The sequence below is a fragment of the Colletes gigas genome, unplaced genomic scaffold (genome assembly GCF_013123115.1).
Source record: "Colletes gigas isolate AHSC1104 unplaced genomic scaffold, ASM1312311v1 Colletes_gigas_Sc00008, whole genome shotgun sequence".
In the NCBI taxonomy this organism is placed as follows: domain Eukaryota; kingdom Metazoa; phylum Arthropoda; class Insecta; order Hymenoptera; family Colletidae; genus Colletes; species Colletes gigas.
This window is the reverse complement of record NW_025106637.1, coordinates 5150752-5170684: the sequence shown is the minus strand read 5'-3', so window position 1 is coordinate 5170684 and position 19933 is coordinate 5150752. Positions and strand designations below refer to the sequence as shown.

General features: G+C 39.7%; 1 protein-coding gene across 1 annotated transcript in view; it reads left to right on the top strand.

The window, feature by feature from the left end:
* The window catches only part of LOC122396746, a 166141-nt gene extending 146583 nt beyond the window's left edge, over positions 1-19558 (top strand). Inside the window, exons 4-6 of the mRNA XM_043395395.1 lie at positions 18244-18485; positions 18565-18697; positions 18783-19558. Of these exons, the coding sequence (XP_043251330.1) occupies positions 18244-18485; positions 18565-18697; positions 18783-19558 (1151 nt within the window). The remainder of the gene's footprint in view (positions 1-18243; positions 18486-18564; positions 18698-18782) is intronic.
* The last annotated feature ends 375 nt before the right edge of the window (positions 19559-19933 follow it).

Here is a 19933-nt window from a genome sequence, read left to right as displayed (position 1 = left end):
ACGTAGAGAAAACTGTTAGCGTAAATAGTCTTTTAAATCGAACTCGAGGAAAACATCGATCCTCGCTCCTCGGCGTTTTAACTTTTGAGAGCGTGAATAGAATACTTCGGGGTTATTGGTATGCTCGTAAATAAAAAATAAAAAATAAAAATTCTCCATCGACTACAGGGACGATTTTCCATCAGCGATCGAAGCTTCGGTCGAAAGAGTGGAACGTAAAACTAAAATATCTGGCGATAAACCAGCTGGAACATTCGATTTGAGCAAAGCCAGATGCGTTATACCGTGTGGGAGTAACGCGAGAAGAAAATTAAACAGAGGAAATAAAGAAACACGAGAGGGAACGAAGCGTTAACGAGAAGGAAACGGAACACGTGATACCCAAGAGAAAGAGAAAACAACGATGCTTCACGCTTCAGTGAATTCCATCGTTTTCATGCAACGTGCAGCTAATGAACATAGTTTCTGCCCGTTAAAGTAATTTTAATATGTTGTATCGGTAATTTTCGTAGCCGCCGCGCGACAGTCTACCGCGCTAATAGCTTCCAGTCGTTGACCAGTACATTCGGTTAATTAATTCCCGTCTCGATTCTGCACGAAACAATGCCCCCGTTTATTGAAAAATCACGCGATTTCGCTCGGGTTTATTCGCGCGTTTTACCGAAAGCATGAATCACCTGACAGGTGGCGTTGACGCGGACGATGTAACGACAAAAACGCATTTTTGTTTTAAATTGAACGCTGCAACTGACGATAATAGAACGATTTAATATTTTTGCAGTTGCATCGCTGCAATTCAGCGGCGCGAGTTTCGTCGAACGATGTTAAATTGATATTTCCTTCCTATGTAAAGAAATAGTGAAATTTAAAAAATATAAAGAAGAACGAAAATACTACTTCTGTCGTATGTATAATAACATGTAAGAATCTTTTAAATTATGAGATGCAAGAGCCATTTTGTATCTCGTTACTGAAAGGAAGAAGCTCGAAGCTCGAAGCTCGAGGGAATCGGTTGAATTTCATTTGCATCGGCTGGCACAATTTAATAAATCAGGGAAGTTCCTATTAATTGTTTAGCTTAAAGCGTAAACAACGAGACGCCAGGGGAACTGTATTGGATGTAATAAGGGAGGAAACTGATAGGAAGAAACGAGACAGGAAAGGCGAAGGAACAAAAGGCTCGACTCTTTCGTATCAAGATATAAATAAGAAGAAAAAAGCGAATGCAGGCCATTCTATAATGAAATCCAGTAATGAATTTTGCGTGTGCTGTGAATGGACGAAATTTGTGCAAATGAGAAGAGTGTATTTTACTTGAATTATTATTATCTTGAGAACACCAAGGTTCGTGAAAACAAAGGTTATTTGTATAATAAAATTCAAACGATTATGAATTTATACTGTTTGAAAAATTGAAACAGGTGATTTTTTATTCAAATATAATTATGAAGGTATTTTCGAAACACGAGGAAAATTTTTAATAAACATCAACATTGTTTTAATTTGAATACAGTGATATTCGTAATGTTAATACATATCGGTGACAAAAATGGCCATCAACTCGTCGGTGAATTTTATATAATTATTATATAATCTAATTCTGCGACGCGTAACAGGAACCCGAGCGAGGGAAAATAGTTGGAGTGAAAATACGGATCAAAATAATATGGAAAAATAGTTCAAAGTGGATTAGAACGAAAGAAGCGAGAAATGGAAAAAGCTGGTAAAGAGAGAAAGAAAAAATGGGGGACGAAACATGCAGATTAATGCTCGAGAAAAATTCAAATAATATAATGCATTGAATTAACGTACAGTACGTTGCATTTATTAATTAATGTATACTGTTAATAGAAGTGACTAATTTGCCCAGACGAACCAAGCGAACGTGCGATTGTTTAAAAATTCCTGTAACATTTTTTACGTTCCTAGTACAAACATGATATTTTATAGGGTTTTGAATGCGAGTGAAACACACTGTGAAATTCTGACGAACAAAGCAACTTTTGTAAATCCGTTGCGTCGAGGGAAAATTCTAAAAATTGAAAATACCTCTGATTAAATAAATAGTATGCTCTTATTTTATATTTCGTTCAGATTTTGTTTGGAATTCTCCACTATTAGTGAGATTCGTGACGTATACAGAGATAACTTTCTGATAGTTTCAATTATCCGTAGTCTAGAAAATTTAGTGTCGGGGATTTCAATGTTTAAAACTGCCATAATCGTAACTTGACTCGTTGGATCGAGTGTCCACGTGCAATTTGTTTCCCCACCTTTTTCGAATAAATTAATGACTGCCCTTCATAAAAAATTTTTAATATACAATTTAAATTTAATTCGAAGGACAGTTAAAATAAAAGCATAAGAAAACCGTAGCCTTATCTTTTCCATATTTTACAGTGTCATCATTAACGTATTAAACAAAAGAATCTGCATACTTTTCGAGTATCAGCAGAAATTACAGATCCCGTACATTTTATCGTAGATAACAGTTCGATTCTACTCGCGAGATTATTACGTTCATAAAACTGATTTATAACTTTGTCCAGACCTGAGGTCGCGGTAAATAGTCAGGTATGCGTATATTTAATTAAACCCAGGAAGCTGACGAGCACAAGTAAATGCAATTATTTATACCGTGTCTCGATTTCTTCGATTTCCATCGTGTTCCCGCGAGAAAATTCCAGCATCGAGCAAATTCGCACGATAATTCCTCGGCGTTAATTATTAGCGTTAATTAGCGAGCGTTTCCCTGTTTGTCCCGCAGGCACATTAAATTTGCACTTCATTAGAGCAGTTGCATACTAATTCGGAAACTTCGGTACAACCGGCCGCGGTATAATTTTCATAAATCAGAATGCACTCTTAACTAGATCGGAAACAATTCTCGCTATGCCAGTTCTCCAGTTACCGGAAACCAGCACGGCCACTGGCGCGAGCCTGTCCCCGGCTACGACTTCGACTCCGACTACGATTTCCGTTCGAATTCCACTTTAACTTTAATTTCCAGTTTCGGCGGCGATTAATGCAAATTCCGCTTCCCTGGCCATCCCCTCTATCCTTCTTCGTGCGTAATTTAGGCTAATCTTATCCTTACGTGTAAAGTGAGATAATTGCGCGCCGGAATATCGCCTCGTTGCACAAAATTTACTCTGCATTGTTATACCTGTCTCGATGCTCTGTTAAATGATTTTACTCTATCTATTCTGATTTTAATCAACGTTGGAATATCGAAAACTATTCTTCATCGACTGTTTCGTTTTCAAGGGACGAAAAGTGCTCCCAAAATTTTTGGATACGATGTTTAATTAAATTCCTCCGGAAACTAATAGAGATGGGTAAATTTCTGAACGTAAATATTGATTGATTTTTATATGCAACAATTTCAGATTCCATAGTCGATCAGACGAGATTAGATTTGACATTTGAAAGGAGATCCGTAGAAAATGTCATCGAAATACTTTCCAACCTCATCAATATTCGTAAATACTGTGTGCCAATGGTTCGAGTCGCTGGCGTCCGATTCTGAAGTGGCTACGAGTTCCGAATGAAAAGAATACTGCAATCTGCGGTGAACCAGAAATCAAATTACCGGCACACGAAGTTAAGGGGTGAGCAGTGGCGGTTCAGTTCTACGGGCTCACCCTCCGCGCATATTGTGTTTGCCATCATATTAAACCCGATGTACGAATCGTTTAATTGAAAAATTTGTTAATCAATAGACCAAGATAAAAGGGAAAGAAATACAGAATTATTGGAAAGTTTGTACTCGCCTTACAAAATACGGAAATCTAAAATATAGGAATATTAAATGCTAAAATCCAAGATGCACGAATACAAAACATTATAATCTAAAATCTAGAAATCCAATATACACAACTACAAATTATAGAAGCACAGAAATATAAAATATTTTAAATCTATCTGGAAACTGCTTTTTAGTTTAATAATAAAGAACAAACACCAGGAAAATCAACAAATGATCTATCTTTCGATTCGTGATTTCGAGATCCTCTGCAGTTGATGTATGATTACGAGCTGGCCACAAATTCCAATGAAAAATATGTCGCGATCGAAAAATCGAATTATCCGATTACGAAGTTGGCGTGCAGCGATTGGTATTCCGGTTTGATGAACTCGGCGGGCGTGTAACTCGAAATGAGCGTTAAACTCGTCGCCATTTCGAACGAAATCAACGAGAGTCGCGATCGAACGTCGCGTTGTTCCGGCTGTACCTTGGTCCGCTGGATAATGGTGTCCCAGCGATGTTGCTACGACCACGGTCGGCCAATTCGGTGACAACAAACCGGCTCAGTTTCAGCGCCGCCTGTGCACCCTTTCCGACCACGGACTCTCACTCGTTCTCTTTGTGTTGGTGTTCCGATGGACACCCGCAAACACGCGATACCTCTAATTAACGCATACCGATGTGAAAACCGACGGGATCTTGGACAATGCCACGCAGACATAACTGCGGCCGTCAACGTAAACACGTTACGTGGACGGTGCTTATGACAAGAGTGGACGGACGATCCACAGGCAACGAGACTCAAACAAAATCTCTGCCCCTGTCGCTGATGGTCGACCCTCCACATTACAATTTTTTAGCTACTCTGAATGAGGTACACCGGTTTGACAAAATCGAGTTTGTTTCGGGATTTTTTAGGAATTTTAATTTTAATACTTATAGACGTAATATTAGAAATTTTTCTTTGAGATTGAAAATGTTTTCTTCGAAAGGATCGTGTTGAGAGAAGACCGTCTTGACTAGCAAATGCTTTTCTGTTCATCGCGAAAGGTCTGAAAATAATTTCAGGCCTTGTCACTCGAGAAACATAATAATGTAATTTATCTTGTCCAAATCGTCCAATGATAAATACTGTAGAGAAAGATGTGAGACTATTCTGAGAGCGTATAGGAATTCGGGTTTGTGACTATGTCGAAGAATGCACGGCGTCGTTTAAGATTCACATATAATGTAAGCAGCAGGATTGAATCTACCGTTCTCCTGTGCAGACAGAATGCGTAATCACCATGATTAACGTGTGTCGTAGAACGAGCCGGCTGCAGTGTCGAACAATGCTGCGCGAATTAATGAGGACACGCGAGCGAAGGTTGTCAGTCGCTGACGCGGAACTATGATCACTGATCGGCGAGGGAGAATTCTGTTGCGACAGGGTTGTTCAATGGGATCACAGTGAACGCGGCTCATTTCACGAAACCTATTGACAACGGAATACTTAGCTCCGCGTAATAGATTGCCACGACGCAAACGGCGACTTTATTTCCAGAGAACTTGAAAATCAAAGTTACAGTAATACGAAACGCTGGGAATAGAAAATCTGAAAACTCTATTCTAGAGGTTCTAGACGCCAAAATAAGACGAAAATCAAGAATACCAATTTGTTGATTGAGGCTTCGTTGAAAAGTTATTGAAGAAATTAAATTGAAAAATTTCAAATCATTCATGGAAAAATTATTTTCAATTTCGGGGGTCAATTACAATCATTTTTGGTGAAGAGGCATACCCCCGAAATAATACGCACTTTCGAGAAAAAAATTCCTTACCGAAAATGTAATGTTTGACCATATATTGACATGTTTCCCTGAAATTATTCGGTGAAAAAAGATTTTTCCAAATCGTTCTAAAAAAATTATTTTTAGTTGCGGGGGTCAATCGCAATCATTTTTGGTCGATAGACATACCCTCGAAATCCTACGCACTTTCGAGAAAAAAATTCTTTATATAATGTCTGACCACACGTTGATATGTTTCACTGAAATTTCATGCGTATCTTTAAAACGTCATAACTTCTAAACGAATTGGAGGATTTTAATTTTTGAAAAGGCAAACAACGCGTATTTTGGCGGAGAATATAGTGATGAATACACAAATTTTAAATGTAAGAATCTAAGATAAATGTATAAATTTGAAACATGTGAATATAAAATATTGGGAATCCAAGATGTGGAAATCCAAAATCTATGAATTTAAAATGTAAAAATCGAAGATACAGGACTCTAAATTATAGGAATGGATTAATTTAGGAGTCCAAAATGTAGAAAAATCCTCCTACAACGTTCAAATATCGTAGACTAAATTTTTGGCAGAAAATCGTCGGAAAATTTTGTACTAATAGGAGCGTCTGTATGTAAATGTTCAATAGGAATGAGTTTACCTTGGACCGCAAACACGGTGGAACCAAGTACCTAGCACCGATCCATGCCAATGAGCTATAACAAGCTTTGTTTGCTTTCAAATGTACTATGACACAGGAAGAGAAGACTCAAGTTTATCGACGTAGATACGCGGCGTCGACTGCTTTACCGCGACTGTGTAAAGCAAATGACCTAGTTTGCATCCGTGTCCCAATTTCTACTTCGTTTTTTATTATTGCGAGTGGCAAGTTTCCACGACGACTGTACAAGAATAATTCCAGATTATTTGAACATAATGAACCATTGCACATTGTATCGAGTCGAAATATATATATTCATTGTTAGTAACCACAATGGGTAGAGATTTATAAGGGCTCAAAGAACCCTTGGTACACAAACATGTAAGATTTGAATTTAATTGAAATGAAAATTTTAACAAGTTTTTAAACGTTACGATGCGTTTATCAATTAGTCTGAATTTGGAAACAACGTTAGCCAGGAAGGCAAGATATTCATCAGACGATGGAGCCAGAGATCTATCTACCAAATTACAAACGAAGCTGATAACGGAAACACGCTTCCGTACGCTTTCCATTATGTTCGTATATACATATGTAACCGATACTAGCAAACGTAACCTATCGGAAAACCGGAAACCTACTTTGACTGTGTGTGTGTGTGGCCCCAGAATGAGCCAACATTTGCAAAACATAGAACCACTTCAAGATCAATTCACTGGAAATATCAAGAACAAAATTTTATGTAATTTTATATATCCAAAGCTGATTTTAATATTATTTTATCCCCAATAATATTACAATTGATATTATATATTATCGTGTGTATCGTTAAATATTGGTATCGGTATTGTTACGAATTTTCTAGAAAACATTTTACGTTTAACGCGTAATGGCGTTGATAATAGGTGTGAATAAAACGTGAAAATGTTCGCGAGTTTCTTTGCGACACTTTTTGCAAGAATCTAGGTCTTTCCTCTTCACCGACCAGCTGTTCTTGCAAGTGAAGGGGTGTAACGTCAAGTGTGCCATCAAGGGGCACGAAGAAGTACATTCCACGTAATAATAACGACGTCGTTAGTTGAACCTTTCCTCCCTTTCGGTGACCCCGTGCAATCCGAGCGATAATTTTTACTAGAATCGTTAACGAACGCACCAATAACTCTATTCAAAATTTTAGGCCCGTTCGAAAGTTTCCCTTCATATTTTTGCAGCTGTTACGCAAAAGATATTAACTTCGAAACCCATTTTAACTTTCGAGCAATTTCATTCATTTCTGAGGACACCGCTCTATAGCCGGGACATTATCATACGAACGAGAAGCTTCGTTTCGATTCTTGAATTATTGGAAGTATTATTACGAAATTATAGATGGGAATTTTATTTGTTTATGCTTGAATCAAATTCTACCAAAATTCCATTTACAGAAATTTAAATAGAATTGCTAGGAATGTGTACATTTTATTCAAACTAGTACATTTCTACTTCCCACAACTCTCAAGCTGAAACAAGCATCGAAACTGGAGAATATTATATTAAAATTTGATTGAAATTGGAAAAAAGGAAATACAAGTAGAAACAGTTCGTTTATGAAAAATTCTAGATCGTGATTTCGCCAACCGCTAAATTCTAAAATAATCACGACTTTTGTATGCTTGAATTCGTGTCGCAAAAGCAATTTTTTCCCCCCCCAAGTGTTCGATTCAACGCGAACCGATCGCGCGAAATGACAGAAACAGAGGCACGCCAGTCGCGAAAACTCGCGGGAGGTATGATTTATCAGACACCTCGAGCGTGCTACAATTTATCATAGATTCGCAGGAATTAATTCGAGATACTATCGCGGTATCGACGGGTAGATTTGTACGATGACCGGACGGCCGGTACGTTCCTGCGATCGCTCGTATAATTTAACAGCAACAATGCTGACGCTGGTAGTAACAATAAGAGGGGAGATATCGAGGGCATAGATGCTCCAAGGTGTCCCAGATAATGTTTGCGTCGGCTAACGTTTTACTGCCACAATTCCCGTAATCTGGAAGTCGCATCGAAGCTCCTTATTCGAGGAGTAACGCGATCTAATAAGAGATACTTGCACCTGCTCGAATGTCTTCGCGGGGAGCACTTATCGAAGGGTAAAACTGTTGCCTGGGAAAATTGCTGTCACATCTAAAGACCTCGATTTAAAATGATTCAAATATTAAATTCCCCAAAAGGTGCTAGAATCTCTCAATATACGCTTCTATTCTTATTGTTTGTTTTACTGAGCAAAATATGAATTCTGCCTTGACCGATTTATAATTTTTTTTTTTAGCTATCGATATAAGTAGGAAATATACATATAGCAAAGATGAAACTCCCGAATTTTCAATTTCCACTGTCTTGAAACAGTCGAACAACGCGTATAAAATTAATGAAACTTTAGACGCCTGCAGTTTCAAAACTACTAGTGTTTTCTCCATTATTGAGGTATTGTTAGAAGCGGTGAACCTTCTTCTTTAAAATGCTTTTTTGTTTTTGTCGATCGGACTTTCCGTTTTCGAGATATCGCAATTTATGTAAAGGGGTATTTTTTTTAATTTGATTATCTCTGTCTCCGTCTGACGCGTCGCGCCGGATCTCTCTTTCTCGTACGTGACACGCGACCGAGTGGCCGAGTGACCTAGTTTCTCCGAGTCACGTGCCGGTCAACGACCTTGACAAGGCCGCAGTAAGAAAGTAAACAAACTCTTCGGAGCCTTATATCTCCGGAACTAGCCACCGCATCGACTCGAAACTAAAATCGCTATATCTCCGGAACTAATAAAGCTATTGACTCATTCGAACGCTCATTTTAAAGGGCATTTCATCCTCTATCCGATGACCATACCAACTATTTTAATTTATGCTGTCTTCCATGTTTATTTCAACATTTACTTTGACACTGTGTACCTAAAGAAGTTTCAGGGCTACAACTCTATAAAAATTCGTATTTGTAACGTTCTCGATACATCTCGGCATTTTCTAACTAAACACAGAAATGAGACACCGCAGAATTCACACGAACAAAGTCAACGACAAAGAACGATTCTTCCAGAACATAAATATTAAATCTAAAAAAGTGTTTACATTATAAAACGTGAGTTCATCCAACAGTGGACATTCGATATATGTTTCGTACGCCGTCGACACGGTCGTAATGAAGGAACTTCGTATGTGTTTACTTTTCCTGATCCGGGCGATCCAATATCAAACTTTTGCTACGTTTCTCATCCCCGGAAGATTACCAGCCTCCTGTGTTCACGCATTTTTGCTTTCGATCGGCGTGGCATCCCTCGTCCAGGGATAACTGCCACGGCGAGGGCAAAGGAACGCATTCCACCGAGATGCATCGAGCTCCGGAGCGATTCCGTCGCTGCGGGCTTCGACAGGAGCCAAGGTTCTTGGAGTGGGCGACGGCGAGCTTCTTGTCGTCGTGGAAATTGGATCGGTTACTCGATATCGTGGCTGGTATTCTCGAAATTCGAGCGTGCTTGCGATTCACGCAACTACGTCCTCGCCTTGGACCGTATTAATATTAAATTCCGTTTGCTTCCACCGCTACGCCTGAACGATGTAGTCCGAGCTTGGGCGCCCTATACTCCTAGACAACGATTTTACGAACAAACGCTTCGAATCCCCGTTTCGTTCAGAATTGATCGTAGCTGTCACTGGTTTATACGAGTTACTGCACGCGGAAATGAACGCGGTTTCCAGTGGTTGTGGTGTTAATTCATTAATCGCTAATGGGCCACGTTGTTCGGGATAACGTTTTAGACTGCGGACCGTTTGTGTTGGTGTTTTTGTCCGCATCAATTCCTAGTTTGTTTTAGCAAATTGTAACCGAGTTCGGCGACAAATTAATGGAAACGGGGAATACGGGTATTATCAGGTCGTGACGGACTCGAGACTGCCTACTCGGAACCTATGACAATTCGAAAGAGGTAAAAGAACGATACGCGTCTCGATATGTCATTTGAACAAGAGGAGTATTTTTCAACGGAGTATTTACGATCAGACGTTTTCATAAAATATTGCGTTATTATAAAAACTGGTAGACGTCGGATCAATTTCGTTATTCAAAGGATTGGAGTTTCAGTAGATGTAATAATCGCGGAGCAACGTGCCAGACTTTGATCAGAGAGGAATTCCGGATTCATATCCTGGGATTTATTTATTCATTTTATACTTTTTCTTCTTTCAATATTGGATCTCTTTGCGCGTAGAATTAAGTTTCACATTTCCTACCAAAACGTTTGAGTTCGAAATTAAATTCTACGGTTGATGATCGCCAAGTTGATCGAAGGTCTTTTGTATTTCACTGTCTGATACTTTACGGGAACTAAAAAATATTGGTCACGTAAAGAAGAAAAACCGAGATTGGCAAAAGTCGCGAGGACATTCGCCTTCGAAGAAAAGTGGTGGAAGAAAGGGCGAAATAAAAAAGGGGGTGAGTGGGAACGACAGAGGGGCAGGTGAGGTGCTTCATGGCGGTGATATGTTGCGACTGGGTCAAGTTATTTAATCCTGGCAGCATATACCATATCTGGCATGCTTGAAATTTATGCGTTGAAACCGTGGTGGAATATTCGACCGTGTGTGCGGTTGCTCGAAATATTCGCGAGAAACACGTGATCCTGCCGAAAACGGTAAATCGATGCCGGGACGACTACGAATCCATTATAATGAAAATATTATCCGTTAATACCATTACGCACCATTTTGGACGAAGCGTTGGTTTCTAATTCCAAACGCACATACTCGATGATCGTCTATGAATTATCGTTCGCACGTCTCTTTTCGAACAACCATCCAATTACATATTCGACAGAACGAATTCATTAAATTTGCTTTTACACGCGTGCAGAACCACCGATAAATATTATCTCGCGCTTTGAGAAGTTCCAGGAAAAATCGTAAAATTGTTCTTTGAAGTTTACTTTGAATTTCTTTTTGTGTGGGAAAGGATTTAAGAATTTTTCTCAGGATAAACCAGGAAAAATTATGCAAGTCCGGCATGCTATTAGCAACGGGATTTTTTTCTACCTCTGAAATACTTTATTTTAAAGAAGATGAAGGAAATTAAGTCGCCACTTAATACACTTTACAAGTAATTAGAATTCATGTTTTTAACATGTTAACTCGCGAAGACCGGGTAACTCGTTAATTATAGTTAACTCTGTTCTTCTGGCGTATTTATTCACGAAAAGAGATCCCTCTCTTTAATCGCGCCATGACATCTATATACATTGTCGTAGTCACGTTTTAAATAATAATAGAAACATGGACAATTTTGGTCAGATTCATCGAAACAATTGTATCACGTTAAAAGTATAAATTGTTAAACTGTTTGTTCATTATACCTGTCTCGATTCATTTTCATTAATATATACAATACCACAACGACTAACAGAAATTGAAATTAATACTGGACAAAAACAACGGGAGCAATATTTCGAAGGAAATTTTATTATCCCGATAGAAAGTAAGACGCAATGTAATCAGAACTTCATAAGTCTCCACGAACTGCTCGGAAACGTAATCCTATTTCCTTGTTTTATTTCTCGAGGGTGGCAATGTTTGCAAAGAAATTACTTCGGAGACTGTGCTCTGTTTCTAAACCAATATTTGCATTTCTTTGTCGTAATATGTTTCGAACATTCTCTGGACAGTACGTGTACGTTATCAATTATATATTAAATATAAATTAACAAGAATTATAAATAAAAATCAATTTCTCTGTACACGATTCGAGGCAATGAAGTTTGTTTATCCTGCACCCTGTTTCGGATTATCACGAACAGTTCGATTAGTCAAGATTGCGCGAGTCTGCCACAGTACACGCTGTTCTACCTCTTCATCTAGTTCGATCCCTCTTTGATAGCTCCGACGGGGTGAATCAAATTTGTCAACTTTGATCTAAGGCACTTTCCAGGAGACTACCGACGCTTCACGGTTGTAAACACAAAATACACGCGTGTTACGTTCCACTTGAAGAGTGTAGAATGAAAAGGAAACGATGTGCAGCAGCTCTACTTCGCCTTAAGAGCAAATTCCAGCTCCCTTTACTACGTTCGAGATATTCTAATTAAAGATTGATGACGTTACTCCAATGAAAATGTAAAGAAATTTGCAAAGGCATGCTTCTTTTTATTATCATTAATGATTAAACACCTAAGAAGAGAGAAAATATAAAACTATTTGGAAATATAAAACTTTTGATGCAAGCAATTTATTGGGACTGATTCTGCGTTCAAAATGAACTCAATTTAATTGTGCAATTATCTGTATATATACCAGACTAATACACTCACGAAAAGTTTTTATAACTAATAGCTTACAGAGGCGGGATTTGATTTGGCAATATAGAAAAATTTCCAGTGAATATCCATTGTTAACTGTGTAACCACAGAGAAATAAAGTTTGGAGGCTGAAGGGCTTAAAAATTTTGATCCTATTGGGCCAGAGCATCGCACAGAACGGATCCAATGCGCGAAATATGGTTGCAAATTATACTGGTAAGTGAAAAACTCAGAAACACGTGTTCCTTCGCTGGTTTCTCGTTCAATGTATTTAGGCAAGAATAACGACCACGCGGGTGAATATTTTAGGGAAAATTGTTTACATGCCTGACGTGGTAAATTGTGTAAATCTCGTGTTGCTCTCAGGATGCGCAAGTAAATCTCGTAGAATTAGAAAAGCAACTGCATTTCGCTAGGTAACGTAATGAGTTTCGGCTTTATCAAAAGTTTGTAACGCGTCAAGAACCGGGATATCTGGAGGAGCAAACTTGAAAGAAAAATGGTCGTGCGTTGCTCCGTGAAAGTTCCGCGACTTCAACAAGTTTCAAAAGCTTTTGTAATAATAAAATCATTTTTTCCTCAAACTTTTCAATAACCGGCAAGAATTAACTATAAAGCTATATGTAACGTTGCTTTACTAAACTCGAACATCTCACATGCCTGTTAAACAATAGTTGTGTGAAACGAACAGTTTGAAGAAAACTATTTGATATGTAACATTTCGATATTTGGTGAAACAGGGCTAATTTGCAATGTATATTTTTACTGAAATATTTTGTCTTTTACTGAATTAGTTACTGAATTAGTTTCCATTGCAAACCCTGTAATAAATAGAAAATTACAAAACTGTGGATGAGTGAATATTGTGAATGCATATTTTAATGAAAGCAACGTTTATCTAGAACAATTCTGTTATGGCTGTTGTCGAAACAAGTTTCTAACCGTAGACAAAATTGCTCCGAGTTCTGTCCTAATTCCACTACATATTTCTTTGGTAAATTGTTCCAAGCATATATCTACCATCCCTTATCTATGAACTTATATAGACGGAAAGGAAGAGGGTTTATATTCGGAGCTCGTATCTAACCCAGAGCTAACTGAGTGCTGGGCTGTGGAATTCTTATGGCTGACTCGTGCAGTCCACTACTACTGGCCCCCTGAAATATTTTGTTTATTTTTCGCCCGGAAGCGATAACGCTAACCACGGAATGTAAATGTCCTCTTAAAACACTAATACCTTGTCTAAAATTATTCTGAACCCTTATCGCGCGAAACTGTTATTATATCCACTGAATTAAATAAAGCAACGATCTAACTGCGTTGGAAATAAATATTTCATGAAACGTTATCGCGATCTAGCTTCGGAACAGCGAACAGGAAAATGTTGAAGAAACTAAGTGCAACGATTTTAGCGACAATTTACAGTTAGTCCAGCGTTTCGTTTTTATTCTGTAATCGATGACAGATAACAAAGAGAACAGACACAGCTGTCAATTTTATATCGTTCATAGCTTTATTGACGTTTATTGTCTATCAGGCTGGTAGAGGTGCTATTGGAAACGTGATCCGAGTGTAAAATCTGTACTCGTTGCGAGGATTCTTCGGTGGATACTCAAAATTTTACATTTTGACTGGTATTTTTTTGAACGAACAAACCTTTTTATCTGAAACTATAATTCCATCTTACGTTGAAGGGAATTGATCGTACAAAGAGCTTGTAATTACTCTATGCTATTTGTATAATTATATCATAAAAATGATCGTACGTTGATCGTGAAAGTTTTTACACTGTGTTCTTGCACAGCTACTCATTTCCTTGTTTTAATAAATTACAACAATGCTTCTGTAATTGGAAAAATTCTCTTCGCCAAAGAATCAAGGGGTCAGGAACAACGGTACGGAATTAATCTGAATTCAGCAATTGTTAGGGTAACTATGTACGATGCGTATTTACTTAACAAACGAATCGGAGCGTTCCGTACCGTGGCGACGAAAACTTCCGGGTTTCGTTATGAACCTCACGTTCCACGACTAAATTGCAATTACTACTAATTAATTGAGCAATAGGTTGAGCAGCAGTCCAGAGACAAAGCGTAGCGCAATCGAGTCAATAGAGAAATTGAAGACGACTCTCGATTGAATATTCCAAACTCGTCGTCGTGCTGATGACAGTTATTCGCGAACTTCCATTCGCCCGTGCCAGTTTACGAGCCTCGATTTATATCCCCGATGCCGTTCCGACGCTAGTTACAATCGCTGTCGCGTAAAATCATGGATGAAAACTTTCGTCAAATTAATCGTCATTATCATCGGTTCGACGCTGTTTCCTTTTTGCTTTTTAATTTTCGCGTTAAACGCGATCGAACGCCCGCGCCGTCGAATTATTCCATGCCCGTTGGCGGTCTGTTTCCGAAGACGCGTGAAATTAGGTCGCGCACGCTAATTAGGGAAAATTGATAAATGGCGTTTGGGTTAGCATATTTTCAAACGAAATCGTTGAATAAGGAAACGCGGCGCTAACGCGTCGCGCTCTAATTAAACCTCTCGACGTATAGAAATGCTCATACGTCGATACGGGAACAGAATTTTTTTCTTTTTTTTTTTTTTCAACAGCTACGAAGTACGATACGACCGTGTTGGGTCGCAAGTTTCGCGACGTGTTCCAAATAAATTCGACTCGAATCTCTATCGAACAAAAACACTTCGTTGAACGTTCGAACGGTAATTATCTATTATGTTCGATAGCGACGTAAATAATTTGTATCCGAATTCGCATCGTTGCTATCAAAAGTAATTAATTCGAACCGAAAACATACCCCATAGGGTTTTAGTGGTCTCCAAAGGCATTTGGATCGCACGATAATCAACTTCTGTGCAATTAACCATAATTGGACGATGATTCGTCGATAATTAGATGTTAGGCAATGATGATAGATCACGACTAACAACGATTATGAGCGATTAACGATGATTAGCCGACGATTAGCCCTGGTTAATCGTGACAAGTGATGTCCCGTTAGATAATGGAATTTACATAACTTCGGTTGATAAGAATGATATAGAATCGTTGTATCTATGACTTATTTGTCAATGTTCTAGGTAATTACTGGTAAATTGTGACTATCATCGCGTTAGGGGAGTGATTACGGGAATATAATGACATAAAATTTTACACCATGAATGACATAGAACCGCTAAAACTCTCCAACTTCTAGAAACGTAGTTTTCAAACTAACGTTTCGACTAATTTCCACGATTAACCTGTATTTGATCGTTGATAATTTCGGATTTTCATAATTGCTTTTCTAGCGACGCGACGTGCACACGGTTCTTCCCAGTGAACACAATCACGCTCGTGGAATGGAAATGAGGCATAAACGTTGCCCCGTAATGACATGTGTCTGATTGTAAAACGTATTGCGGCGTTAATTGAAATTTAAATTTGCCAGACGTATTTGCAACCTCCAACTGGCGTACGTGAATAAAATATGGGTGCTTTTTACGCCCATTGTAAATTTGATAAGCAGAAGTAACAATCGATTGGTAGAACTGGTCACCAGCAGTGGACGAATCTACGATCGATTGCGTTAAAAAGAATCGTTATAAATTTGTGTTCGCTCGAAACATTAACGAAAGAGATTTCTACCAATTGATGCAACTTATTAAAGAATAAATCAATAAATTAAAAAGAAAACAGTAGTATTGGACTCCCCTATCTTCGGTGGATCGTTCGAATGGTGGTAACCTGTACAGCCTGTGGGATGCTTACGGGGGCAATAACAATTACACGCGTTCTTTAACTGCGTTATAAACCCATTACGCGAGAACTGAATGGCCACGGTGAACAGAGAAAGTCTTTAAAAATATGGGTCTAAAATATCGCGAGCAATTGTGGCGCGTAAGCATCAATTTGGTACGTTCTAGTAATAATCCACGTTGCTGTAACGTGGCCTGAATCATCTGTCGTTAAGAATGCAATAACGGAGCGGCTTACCCCGTCATAACAGTGTCCCGTCGGTGGTAGATCGTGCAGCTGGAATTGAATCGACTATAGAACAGACGGGCTGCAAGCCCCGGGTCGTTCGTTTTACGCGTATGCAAATTTTTATGTCGTACTCTTTACGCCCGGGGAAGAACACATCGTATATAAAAAGTAAACGTAGCCGAAGAAACAGGCCACGTCGCGCCGGCAGTCTTTTTAATGCATTTGCGGCAGAAAGGAACCTCGTTTTCGTCACCGACGACCGGGGTGTGCTTTCATCCGCCAACCAGAAACTCGCGAAAGTACTAACGTTGCGCTTCGATACAGGTGAAAGAAAGAAACGAATGACGAGGTACGTACAGGCACAGACGAGGTATACGAGCAGACTTCTCACCTTATGGACTATGTTGTCAGATTGGTAGTGGGTAGTTACCAATGGGTCATCTGTAAAATAAGAAAACATTCCTATTATAGGGAGAGCAGTTAAGCAGTTCATTAAAGCAAAATTAGAAGCAGATGATAAAATGGAAGTAGAGAGAGGAATTTTGAACAATTCGTACTGTTGTACATCACGGTCCAGCACTGGTCAGTAGTGGTCAGTAATGGTCAGTAATGGTCACCCAGGTTCACTAATGCCCAGAGGTAGACCACCGAATTCGCGAGACCCGATCCACTTGGAAGCCCAAGTAATACTGAAAGAGTATGTTAGCAGTGACTCTCTGTGTACCTCTTCCTAAGGTGGAAGAGTAGGGGAACGCAAAGACAAAGTTGACAGTCCGGTCTACGGAAGAAGTATTTCTGTTGGTCCTAGCTCTTGGCCATTCCTGGACCCTTGATCTTATCATCCTCACTGTTGACCATCATTGACCACTACCCAACCATTGTTGACAAGCGAATAACCAAACCAAAACCACCAAAACCACGAAGTCGAAAATTAAAGCCTTCTTACAAGGATCCCCTTAAAATTTTCAACATTTTACAAAGTTCGAATTAATAAACATTCGAGAAGAATACTTGTCCCTATAGATTTTGGACTAGTCAACATTCGCCATCCACGAACAAATACCCATGAAATCGATAGCGTAAAAGTACGCCAACGCAATTAGTAATAGTACCGTCGGATCATTCGACCGGAAGACGCAGTTAAAATGCAGGAAACGCGACAAATTTTATGGAACGATAAACTTTAATGGTTCCATTCGTCTCGCATTGCCACGAAGCTAAGCTGCTGTATTTACCGGCAACCGGAGGCAATACGGTCGCATCTAAAAGAATTACTGGCGATTGAGGCATAATAAAAATAAGATTGAGGTCCGCGAAGGTGGTTTACGAACAACTTAAAAACGTCATTCGTGCTTTCTCACGACTTAATTCGCGGTAATCCTTTTCGTTTAACGCGATAACGTTGGTCTTAGATCTTTCCCGACAGGCGGATAAACAATTCGAACAACAATGATTCTCGAACGATGAAGCGACGAGCAACGTGGAACGAGTAAATTAACTTGCAATTGATCACAGCGTCGCGAGGTTTAATTACAGTTCGCGATTAAATCCTGTAGCCAATGAGTTACTGGAGATCTTCATCGGTTACCAACTCCATAGGTTATCAATTCGAGTTCCAGTAACTTGGATGGCAAATTCTAATCGTGAACTCCGCTCAGACCACACTCGGCTATAAGTCTGGAACGAATCGATTCCGTCCGAAAACAATAAATATCAGAGACATTGGGAAGTACGCCAAGTAATAACTTCATTTGTGTTACAGGACTCTCGTTAGGCGGTGGCCTGATAGTTCTGGTATCGGCATTATCGGACGCGTCGCTAGAGTTACCAGGAAAATATAGTTTGCCATCCACGTCGAGCATGGAGATGGATGACAGCGGTCTACCGGAGTATCAGTACGGTTGGTGCCTTCAGCTGTCGGGATTGGCTTTGATCCTGGCGGAAGTGGCGGCTGTATTCACAATGTCCGGTTACATGGCTCGATTCTCGACCGTCGAAGAAATGGTACGGTTTTAAACTTGCTACATTGTGTTTTTTGTAGGAAGAATTTACCAGAATTTAAACGATGCTCCTGTTACTTTAGGTGAGAGTCATGGTACCTGGCGCTGAGAGGAAGCTAAGAGAACAGAAAGGCTTGAGCTCAGAATACCTCGTGAGGGCTCATCAGAAGTCACCTGGACCACCTCAAGCCAGAGGGTTTGGACAACCCGCAAAAAGTAACCTACGTTTTCGCTACCTTTCGTTCTCGATCGAATTGGCAATGCTATTACGCGATTAATTACAAATCTGTTCATATTGCAGCGCCCCAGCGAGTGGTCGAAGAAGGCACGTCCCTTTTATGCAAATCCGCGCCCGACATTTGTGCCTCCAATCCGCAAGCCATCAGCTACGTCGATAAGGCAGATCTGGCACACGTTTTACCGACGTATCCGGATTCGAAGAATGCCGACCCACGGTACACGTTCAGTGACAAGTCGGAGGCTAGTGTTATCGACTCGCGTTTAAGTGGCTTCGCCGATAAAGAAGGTTTGATAGACTCGAGGATTCTATCCGACTCACGGCAGAATATGATCGCTTTCACCGAGAGCAAGGAGCACACTGTCGGCCAGGAGCCGCGTTACACCGAATTCTCTCCCAGAACTACAGAACAAAATGTGGTGGATTCGAGGTTAAGTGGTTTCGCAGAAAAGGAAGGTCTCCTCGACTCGAGACTCAGTGGGTATAGTGAAAAGAACGAGTCGTTGCTGGACACTCCCTTCGGTTACGACACACGATACAACAGTTTGGCAGGTCAAACGGTGCCAATCACTTTGAAAAACCAGAGCACGTCTGTCTCGGCGATCCAGTCCCAGTACATCTATCAGAATTTCGGAACGATACACTCTGGCATTTTAAGAGTCTCCGAACCTGGTACAAGTTCGAGCTCGAACTCGAGCCAGAGGAGCATGACGCTGCAGAATCCAAAGAGGAAGTCACAAATCGCGCAGAACACTTTCAGCACAATGGAATGCGAGAAGAGGAAACGCGGACCCGGTTTGGCCGGGAAAACAGGATTCTATACCGGGAGCGCAGTATGACCACCACCACCTCCTCCGACGCCAAGGTAACTGGAAGAGGAAGAAACGCCACTGTAATTTCAAATATAAGAAACAAGTGACGTGAAATCTGTTACGTCGGGGGAACTCATTTCAATGGAAAAAAATAAGGAATCTGTTTTATCGTATGTGGCACAGTAAATATCTATGGTATCTGCTATCGATCAAGCAGATAGTGACAGAAACAATATTATCCTATGGGATAACCTGTACCTACCATCGATCATATAGTTCCCTATGGTATTACTACCGAAATCTGTGCAGGAAACATGTTTGTCACATAAGTGGAATACAGACTCGACAAGGAACAATCTTACTCAAAGATTTCGAAAAAGAACTTGTACATAAACTATTGCT